Below are 11,228 nucleotides of genomic sequence, written 5' to 3'. Positions count from 1 at the left end.
AAGTATTGAAATATAACAGGTTGTTTAAAATCTGACATTTACATAATGACTTAAAATCTATAAATAGCTTTACTCTCACATGAACTTCACAAAAATCCCCATGAAACAGGCATTATAGATACTATTATCCCTATTTAAAATAAAGAAACTGAGGCACAGAGAGATTAAATGCCTGTGGTCACACAGGGAATATTTACTAATGGTAAAAAATTTGAGGTAGATAGTGGGCACAGTGGGTAGAGCACTGGGCCTAGAGTCAGGAAGACTTAATCCTGTGAGTTCAAACCATTTCAGACACATACAAGCTAAGTGATCCTGGACAAATCACCTGTTTGCCTCAGTTTCCTCACGTGTAAAATGAGCTAGAGAAGGAAATGGCAAACCACTCCAGTAGCTTTGCCGAGAAAACCCCCCAAATGGAGTCATGAAAAATCAGACACAATTAAAACCACCATCACAAAGGTTTGAACTCAGTACTTCCCAACTTCAACTCTAGCATTCCGTCTTCCTGACTCAATCATAAAAAACCAAAAATAATGGAAGTGCCCAATCAACCATGTTCTGACTTTATCCTTCACTCATTTTCATCTGATTGTTCCTTATCTAGCCAAGCTAAATAAAGGACAATTGTTCAACAATTGTAGTCACTGCTTGGTTCTTGCCCAATAGGAAAGGGAGTAAGATGTTATTTTAAAGGCAAAAATCCCTTAGCACTAAATGGCATATAAAAAGATTAAAGAAATGGCTACATTTAGAATTCAAATAAAAATATTAAGCCTTTACTCTACAACATAAAAAAAAGGCACTGTGGCCTCCGATTGACTATTTGAATATGTAGCTATTTGGCATGTGCAGAAGGCAAGACAGCTTTCTACCCCCACCCCCTTAAGCCTTAACAGATTGGACTGATTCAAAGGAACCTCCACAATTTCTTCATGCTACAGCAAATACCTAGTCAAAAGTTTATTATCTATCCCCTTATCTTTCCTCGTTAGATACCGATTTTTAAAATGCCATCCAGGCATCTCTTTGGAGCATCCTTTCACAAATGCAAAATGAAATAAGCGAAACAAGGAAAACAACAGAAACAATTAAGTAGCCAGTCTTAGAAAAAGATACAAGCCAATGTAACTACAATAGTTGCCTTAAGTCACCTTATTTAGCCTCAATTAGAACAGATCAGTTCTTTTCCCCAAGCCGAGCTCAAGTCATCCCTTTACAACAAAATGGGTTATTTTAATAGTAAAGGCAGAAACAAACACAGCTTATAGGCTTTTTCATTTCAGAAATTCACTTTCTAAATCAATTCCATTTATATTCCACAAGATTTTTCGGGTGATATTTAAATTAAATTAAAATAAAAACAGAAAAGTATAAACCTTTTTTGATCACCCATTTCTTTGATCACATTTTTGTCCTCTAACAGTTAAGAGCTTCAAAAACCATTAACATTAGGAAGATAAATATTAATTATCAATTATTTTTGCTAATAGAAGAGAAGCAAAACAACCCCCCCCCCAGTTACATTTGGAATGCAGTTCAAAGATTCAATTTGATATTTAAATAGGTTGAGAGAAGTAACCAGTTAAAAAAAATCAAATCCAATAATTGAGACAGTAATTGTGCTAAAGATCTGATTTTATAATATTCTTTATTTGATTAAAGAATTTGTATTCTTTGTGTACACTGGAATGTTATATTCCCTATGTAATTATTTTACAGGGTTACAAAACTTCTTTCATTTTAAATATTACCCCAAAAGTAATTTCAAAAAAAAAAAAAAAAAATGTTCCTGTGAAACTAAACCTGACTTTTAAAAATCATATGGACAAGCAACTCTTGAACAAAATTGGATTAATATTTCTCATCTACTTAACTACATGACAAATTTCTTATCCCTGTCCCCCTCCCACAAAAACCCTCAAATGGAAACCAAGTTGAAGATTTCTCCCTAATGCAGTTAAGAGAAAAAAAAAAGGGGGGAGAGGGGGAGGCCAGGAACTTCCTTGGAAGACAATCCTAGGGCCCTTCTTATAAAAAATATGGATTGCTTCAAGCACACTCTCTACAAGGGAGAGAGAAGGGTTCTTTCATTGGCTAAAGGGGTAGGACTATTTCTATATATGAGTTGTTTGCTTGTCCCTCTGTCAGTTGCTGCAGCACAAGATGCCATTTGCTGAAGCCAACCCTTTAAAGTTCAGTCAACAGAAATCCAGGCTCAGCTGGCTGCTGAATTTTTTTCTTATTAATGGATAAGCTGGAATGGAAAAAAAAAAAAATCAACCAGCATCTGATATGTGGAAGAAAAGGTTTAAAAGAAGAAAGGGAAAAGTGGGCTTTTCAGTAAGTATTGAGCTAGATGTAAAGTGTCACAAGGCAGAAAATGGGCTATGCAAGCAGTCCCTATACCAGGACATTGTAGGAAATTTTCAGTAAGAAATTTCCACCTGCTTGTTAAGGACCTAAAACTTGGTAGCAACAGCGAGTCTCCTCAGTATTTCAGGTCAATGAGATAGTTGAGACTCAATGAATTCAGCCTCAAAAACCACCATTCTATTCTTGTCTAGGATTCTGAGGTGGGCAGGACATTCAGAATGGCTAGGAGGGAGATGTGATGACAGGATTTTAACTGGATCACAAACTCTCTAAAGTATGAAACTTAAACGTTTCGCCAGAGTGCCCCAAATGGAATAACTGCAAATAGGGGAACCTCGGCAACAGACATGATTATATCTATGGATTGATAAGCTCTAATTTGGGGCCCCAAGAGCAGCATCATTTTAACAGGTCTCCTATTCTTTCCCAAGTGAAGATCATGAGACCACCTGAGAGCTGCCACTTAGTCCCAAAGAGAAGGCAGCTACCACCCATTCCTGACTTCAAACTAGATTCTCAGCAATATTTTTGGGGATGGGCCTGAATGAGGGACATCTTGGGAGTGTGGAGAATAGAGAAATAGGAGTAGGCAGCAGAAGGGTGAAGGGAAATGGAACAGGGATATAAAACATTCTTTGTGTTTTCACTCCAGAATCCCATTACAAAAATCAAAATCTTCACTCAAAGTTCTACAAATAAGGACTGGCCAGATCAATTTGTTTCAAGGAGTGACAAACAAATGCAGTGCTTATGTACAAAAAGATCCCAGTGCCTGACTTGAAGTGATAGAAAAGAAGGCTAGGAGCTAAAGAGATTAAAAAAAAAAAAAAAAAAAAAAAAAAAAAAAAGATTAAAATCTCTGTCTGCAGAGAAAACCTTTTAAAACAAAGAAAGTATGAGGTGCAACTGCATTTAGGGAATGAAATGAGGGGTGGGGCATGGAAGATGTTTAACCAGGGGCATTCTCTGGGGAGCCTGCTTTCCGGCTGGTCAGTGAGATCTGCCAAATAAGTCAGCAGCCTTTTCCCCCCCTTTAGCTTGTGTCAATTCTTTGCCAAAGAATGTCTCTGAGACCCTGGAACTGGGGATGAGTTGAGGGTCTTTGCGCGTACAGAATCGTGCGTCTTATCAGAAAAAAAGATTTCCAAGTGGCTTGCAGATTTGGAAAAAACTCTTTAGCCATTGTGGGTTTCTTCTTTTATTTAAAAAAATCTTCCTTTTCGGTTCCTTTCTCTTGGTATTACAGGATTTCATATTTATCCACAAGGAAGGTGGTCTCTGTGGAAAACCTTACAGGACTATTCCCATCCACTTGGGTCACTTTGGTAACCTAGAAAAAAACAGATTGGAAGAGGGAAAAGTGAGCCTTTTAGAAGCTTATCAAATTCTCCTCACAGCCTAGGTCAAATCCCTTGAACATAATGGAGAAGATAGCTTGGAAGATCAACTGAGATATAGGTTTGAATATTAAAGAAATTTATGTCTTCAACTACCATGATGGACAGGTTAATGGTACGTCTCAGGTGCCAGAATGATTGTATATGGGGCAAAGAAGTGTTCTGATTTTTTACCACAAATATCTTTTATTGCTTTAGCACTACTATGGTTTCATCTTATTCCTAGATCACAAATATGATTTGCTGCTTCCATCATTGAAATGCAACTACTTCTGAACACAAAGAGAACAATAAAAAAGACAGAAAATGAAGAACAATTCTGAACTCCAAAGAATGATATTAATAAAAGAGGAGGTAGCATAGTATTCATATAAATAAGCTCAAGTCAAACACTAAAATTAGAATCAGGCTGGTACAACAGTCTAACTGCCCTTCACCCAAAACCCCTGCCCCAACTTGATGTTGCATTTTACAAAGTTTATAATCTTGATTGGATAAGATTTTATAGTTTAAATCTAGCTCAAAAGGAATGAAATCAAGACTGATTCTGACTGAAGAAGATTAATTACGTGGCTGCAGCATGCATAGTATACTCTAATCATTTCCTGGAAAATGTCATACTAAGCTGATCCACCCAACTTATTTCCTGGGTTCAGATGGGATAATTATCCCCAAGTTTTTGAGATTCTTTTGAGGAGTCACAAAGCTTTATCCTGTTGCATACCTTTCCAATTGTCTCAAAGAGGAATAATGTGTTTGTTTAGAAATATTCCCATCTAGTAGCCTGCTTCATTATGTAACATCCAATATAGATCAAGCTATATCAATGACAGGGAAAGAGAATGTCTTGGGAAGAGTACAGTAGAGGAAGCTAGAATTTCCTACCCACTCATCAGAGAGATGGAGACTATTTGGAAGACATGAGAATGCCAAGACAATGAGTACTACCCCATCCACATCCCCCAAGGTGGGGAGGGGAAGGAAGAAAACACTAATATAATTGGATCTGTTGATGATATAATTTCAGACAGAAGTAACAGTGAGCTAAAACGATGAATTAAAGAATGAGTCACACTACATCACCATAGCTTCTCAGAAATACAGAAGTGAAATACTGGCTGATGTTAGAGCTGAAGGGTAAGCTCTATTAAGTGAAGGGTAGCAGAAACATTGATAACCTAGAGATCAATTCTCCTAGGTATTGGCATTTACATGACCCTTCCAAATTATGTTCTACTTAAGCTAAAATGAAAATCCATTTCTTGAGCATCAAGTCATAGCAAAAAACCACAAAAGTGTGTGTTGAGTGGCAAGAAGTAGGTAGCCAAGCCAATAATCACAAAGCAAATCAGCCACACACAGATAATTGTCTTTCCTATAACTGCTACACAATTCACATGGATCATTTAACTTTTCCTCAACTCAGTTAATATTGGGGAAAGGGGGAAGAAGAGATAGAGTATGAAGGACTTGCCTAACATCACCTAGTGAGTCAGTGGTGGAGGAATTTATAGATATAACCAGTTCTTCTGAGACTGCTGCCCTGCCCCCTGAAACCATGCTACTTATAAGCTGCCATCTACTCCATTGCTTGAATTGTGCATCATCCCTAGGTATGGGTACCTGTATGTTGCAATAATTCTTTTTGGAGATGAAGGAGACTTGCACAGGAAAGAAGTCATTGGGCTGCCCAGCAATGCTGAATTCTAGGCTGCCACTCTTGTTTTTGGCATCAATCACTGGCAGGCACCACTCCAAGGTGTTGCGTCGACTATCATGACGATATTCACCATCAATCTCACCAATTACAGGGGCACCAACTCCAGACCTGTCACAGGAACATACATACAAACTCAGCTCAGCTGGCCAAAGACAAAAGGAACTTGTTAAGGATGACTAGCTCCAAATTAGCTCTAATGCAAGCTTTTATATAGCCCCTGAGAAATAAGGTTCCAAATGAGGACAGGGACCAGAAGCCTGGCACCTTTGAGACACTTCTACTTTATTTTGAACATGCAGCATTGAGGCATTTGGCATGAGTAACTATGGACTACTTCTATCTCTCACTCAGACCTCAAGAAGTTTATTCTTTTTGAATCAAGACATATGTCTCTGCAAAACTTGTATCCTTGATTTGTAGAACTCAGAAATTTTAATTCTGGTGTAGATATTCTTTTAGATCTATCTCACTGAGAAACAGCAAAAATCTTTCAGATTCAAACCTTTAATTATTTAGAGCAGAGGTTGTTGAATTTGGGTCTTATAGACCACGAGTCCCTAGTTATATTTATAAGCTTAAGATTGGAAGCTGGACTTTGATCCAACAAGTCAGTATTTAACTTGATAGTGAAAGAACTCTTGGGCAAAGTGTCTAAGGGAAAAAACGAATCATGGTAAGAAAAAGAAAGATCTCTAGGTATCCTTATTTACAAGAGAACTACTACCAGGGCCACCAGTTAGAATGTATTTTTCACTATGCATGAAGTTGACAAGCAATGCTGTCCACTCCCACACATTCTAAATTTACCTTCCCTTAATTTACCAAGTAACATTTTATGCTTGTGTTAGGGACAGAGTAAATAAAGGGTACAAAGAAAATTCTACAAAGGTGTTATAAAAAGGTTTTCTCTATTTTATGGTCCCAATTCTATTTAGTGTTCTTCTCTACAACACCAAATCTGATTTTAGTTATATCTGACACTAGCAATGCTAGAGGACAAGATATAGTGGGTTTGTATAAGGGTCTCTTGTGGAGAGTATTGCAAAATTGAGCCAAGACACAGGAAACCACCAAAACCACAATTATAGGGTAGATGGTAAAGCTTAAAAATTGTGGTATCCTAAAAATAGTTCAGTAAAATAAATCTTGACAAACAAAAACCCACACCTGTCACCCAAGTCCAAGCTCCAAAACAGCTCAAGGCAGCCATCTATTGTTCCAAAGAAAACAGTAAATAGGCTGTGGATAATAAGGTGATTACTCTGTTTTTTTAAACTCTGGTGATGAGCTGGGAAAAGTTCAAGTGTATATTTTTTGAATGCAGATTTCTAATGCAGGAATGATAAAGACAGGTGTATTATTGGAAAGACCTGAAATAATTTCTATGCAGGAGTTCGAAATAAAATTAAAAATTAAATGAATATTCTCTCCCTCTCAATTGTCACAGACCCATACTACAGTGAGTAATGTCAGAAAAAACTCTTACTGTTGCTTAGAACTTAGCCACAAATATGGTTGAAAATAAAAATCCCTACATCAAATATAGATAATATAGGGAGAAAGGGGTAAGCATTTATTAAATATATACTGTGTACCTGGCACTGTGATAAGCCCATTACAAATATAATTAGTTCATTTAATTCTCACAATATCCTTGGGAAGCAGGTGATAACATGACCTCTATTTTACAGTTGAAGAAACTGAAGCAGACAATGGCTAAGTGACCTCCCCGAGGTCCCACAGCCAATAAATATTCAAGGCTGAAATTAAACTCAAGACTTTTTAACTCAATCCTCTACCTATTATGCCATCCTGGGTTAAGGACAAATATATTACTCAATAGGAATTTACTGAATATAATGGCCACGAGCACAAAACTAGGAAATGTTTTTTATGTGGAGAATTGAGAGGCTCATTTGCCTGAGGTGCTTAGTTTATGATAGCTTCCCTTTCTCTCCCAACCCTTCCCCCCTTTCTCCCCCCCCAATCATTGGTGTATATGGGTGCCTCTGAAAATCCAGTTCCATACATAACTAACATATTAATGACTAGTGAACAATGTGTGGAGGAAACAAGCTCTCACTACTCATCTTTGCCTTGTGGCTCCTTTCAAGTCTCAGCTAAAAGCTTACCTTTTACAGGAAGCCTTTCTTGGTTCCTCTCAGTTCTAGTGTCTTCCCTCTATTGATTATTTCCTTTTTATCCTGTAAGCAGCTTGTTTGCATGTGTTTATGTGAGCTCCTAGAGGGCAGGGACTGTTTTCTGCCCTTTTTTTTTTTTTTTTGTATTCCCAATGCTTAGCACAGTAGCATGGCATTTACTAAATGCTTATTGACTGACATTGTGAGAAATTGCTAATTTCTTTGGGATTTATGAAATGGAACATGGAAAAGTTTGGCTAAAAGTGGTTTCTGCTTTTAAAAGAATCTCTTTATTATATGGAAAGATTAGGATCTAAACCAGAAACCTGTTTTGGAACATTAACTGGCTCATCCCTTAAAAAGAACAACTTCCCAAGGTTCTTAGAAAGTTGGACAATGTCAAATGAGATATCAGAGATATTATTTGATTTATCATATAAGCTTAGGGAAAGTGATTCCACTTACGGAAGTGGGATGGTAATGACTACATCATTCAGTTCTAAGTTTTCTTCTTGTAGCTCATATTCTATGTTGACATCACAGCCATTTCCACTTTCAGAGGGCCAGCAGTTAACTAAAGGAACAAAAACAAATGTAGGGACACTGAGGTATTAAGAAAATCACAGAATATCAGAGCTGCTGAAATATACGGGAGCCACCTAATAATGGCTGCTTGAAGATCCAACTCAGAATGGATCTCCTCTTGTGAGAGGATGATACAAGGAGACTGAGAGGCTACTGCATTACCTGATCTCTCTCCTCTTCCCTCTTCCTCCAATTTATCTTATTCCTAGTCCGCAACACCTGTATCAGCAAAGGCTGCCTTGCAGCTCTTTCAGATGTTATGATCTACAACTGGGGAAGCTCTCGGAGAATTGACCTGCCCCTTAACAGAATAGGACAGGGGTCCTCAAACTTTTTAAATAGGGAGTCAGTTCACTGTCCCTCAGACTGTTGGAGGGCTGGACTATAATAAAAACAAAAACTTTGTTTTGTGGGCCTTTAAATAAAGAAACTTCATAGCCCTGGGTGAGGGGGATAACCATCCTCAGCTGCTGCATCTGGGGGGTGGGGAAGAGGGGGTGGTGGTGGTGTAGTTTGAGGACCCCTGGAATAGGACCTCAGAAGTCACCAAATCCAACTCCTCCCTCATTTTAAAAATGAGAAACTGGAGCTTACAGAGATAAGTGACTTGCCTAAAGTCCCTTGACTAATAATCAGCAGAAGTGATTCTTAAATCCACATCTCTTGATTCCAAATTAATGATCTTTCTGCTTACAACATATTTCAAGAGAGAAGGAAAGCAAATCAGTAACTGATTGTTATGATCCTCACATATCCTCTGTGAAGTAGCAATATTAGAAATAGCCATTTTAAACTAAAGCTACTGAAAAAAAATTACATAAAATAAGTTTTATTTTAGTTCTGGGAATAGTTCAATTTGTTGCCAAAAGAGCCAGCACTACTACCAGTTATCTCAAAATGCAGAGTCTAGCTGAATGTCTCAGACCAAAGCACATACTTGTCAATGGAATGAAAGATTCCTCTGTGGTCTGTAGCCTCCATTTTAGCACCCCAACATCACTGTTGACTGGGAATGACTTCTCTGGATTCTTCAAACCAATGAGAGACTCTGCAGTAAAGAGTTTTTTGTCCACATTTGGGTGGGTCTGATATGACAGAGAGGAGAAAGAAGAGCATTAACTTAAATTCAGATGAGACAAGATACAAAGTCTTGGAGGGTTCAAAGCTTTAACTTGGAGAAAAGAAATACCTAAAAGAAGAACTAGTGACAAATCCTACGAAGAGATGTGTCTTACAAATCCACAGGATACTTAAATCTTAATTTCAATTCCTATTCCTTTATATGGGAAAGCCCAACTTCCAAAGTACTATTGGGTTTATGGAAAAAAAAAAAAAGTGCACATAAAAAAGTGAAGACAGTATCTTTCCAAATGCATTTTATAAGAAGCTACTTCATGGTGGAGCTAAATATTAATCTTGAGCCTTTTATAAAGAAACAGTACATAGAAGAAAAAGATAACATAAAATTTCTAAATCACCAGAAAGCTCTGGGAACAGCAAGGCTACAAATGTGACTAGAGGAGAATTTTGCAATAGTAGAGAATTCAATTGGTCAGACCTCAACTCTAGTAGGGGCATAGAAATACTAAGTCTGTATCATGACAATTGTTTTAACACCTGATCTCTTCTTGTTATGGTTATTTTATACACTTCTGGAGCCAAAGCTTTTATCTTTAATAAGTAATTATTAATTCCAAAAGTCCTGAATCCCTAGATCTATTCTTTATTAGTGTGTCTCTCTCTCTCTCTCTTTTTTTTGCACTGAGGCAATTGAGGTTAAGTGACTTGCCCAAGGTCACACAGCTAAGACGTTAAGTGTCTGAGACCAGATTTGAACTCAGGTCCTCCTAACTTCAGGGCTGGTACTCTATCCACTGTGCCACTTAACTGCCTCTCATACAATCTTTCTTGGAAAGGCTTTTCACTTGTGATGAGTAAAGAGAAACCAACAGATTGTCACAAAGTTTTGTTTTGTTTTTCAAGTGATAGAGTACTGAGAGGAAAGAAAATTACTATTGTGAAATAGTGAAGTTTAACAAATTTGGTTCACATTATCACTAAGTCAACAATCTGAATAAGCTTGCTCTTTCTGAACAATGTCAAAAGACAACAATATCTCTGCCACATCTCGCAACCACATAAGAGATTAAAACTTTTTATAATTCTAGTCCTTAACAGCTATCCTAGTTTAATGAAATCCCAAAGTTTCCTAGGTCCTCTGCCTCCACTTACTTGTAGTTGTACTCCCTTCTTATCTTCATTTTCCACATGTAGACGAATCCGACCAAATTTGTCATCTGAGATCCTTAGCATGATCATGCCATGTAGCTCCATGTTCTGCAAACCTCCATCTCGCCCACAGGTCAATGTAATTTTTTCTTCAATCTTCATATGCACACTGCAGGTATAAGAAAGTCACTTACTTAGGTTAGAAAAGAATATTGTTCAATGTTAAACTCATCATGTCAACATATTTTAAAGATACTACTACTCTGAACATTATGTGAGGCTTTTTTTAAAAATTCTTTCTCTGATCTCACTTAACTTATAAGGCTGTAAAAGACTAAGAACCATTACATTGAATTCCCAGTCCCTATATTTATGCACACCTGCATCTTTGATTTCCTTCACAAGCTAATTGTACAATAATTCAGAGTCTGATTCTTTTTGTACAGCAAAATAATGTTGTGGTCATGTATACTTATTGTGTATCTAAGTTATATTTTGATATATTTAACATCTGCTGGTCATCCTGCCATTTGGGGGAGGGGGTGGGGGGGGGGGTAAGGGGTGAAAAATTGGAACAGGAGGTTTGGCAATTGTTGGTGCTGTGAAGTTACCCATGTATGTATCCTGTAAGTTAAAGGCTATTGAATTAAAAAAAAAAAAAAAAAAAAATAAGGCTGTAAAAGCCTCTCTTAATGAGAAACCTAGATAAGATTTAATAATCTGACTCCAATCTGACTTTCCTTGTCCTCTTACAAAGTCTTTGATACCAGGACCAACTTC

At 37.3% G+C, this 11,228-nt stretch overlaps 1 protein-coding gene across 1 annotated transcript in view; it reads right to left on the bottom strand.

The window, feature by feature from the left end:
• Nucleotides 1-1,632: 1,632 nt before the first annotated feature.
• Nucleotides 1,633-11,228, bottom strand: part of ARCN1 (archain 1) — a 35,906-nt gene continuing 26,310 nt past the window's right edge. The window contains exons 6-10 of the mRNA XM_003764147.4: nt 10,452-10,617; nt 9,157-9,304; nt 8,100-8,208; nt 5,397-5,601; nt 1,633-3,706 (exon numbers count right to left, since the gene is read on the bottom strand). Coding sequence (XP_003764195.1) covers nt 3,617-3,706; nt 5,397-5,601; nt 8,100-8,208; nt 9,157-9,304; nt 10,452-10,617 — 718 coding nt within the window. The 3' untranslated portion in view covers nt 1,633-3,616. The remainder of the gene's footprint in view (nt 3,707-5,396; nt 5,602-8,099; nt 8,209-9,156; nt 9,305-10,451; nt 10,618-11,228) is intronic.

This window comes from Sarcophilus harrisii, chromosome 3, assembly GCF_902635505.1.
Source record: "Sarcophilus harrisii chromosome 3, mSarHar1.11, whole genome shotgun sequence".
In the NCBI taxonomy this organism is placed as follows: domain Eukaryota; kingdom Metazoa; phylum Chordata; class Mammalia; order Dasyuromorphia; family Dasyuridae; genus Sarcophilus; species Sarcophilus harrisii.
Note: the sequence above shows the minus strand (reverse complement) of the source record. Positions and strands in the feature narration are given on the sequence as shown.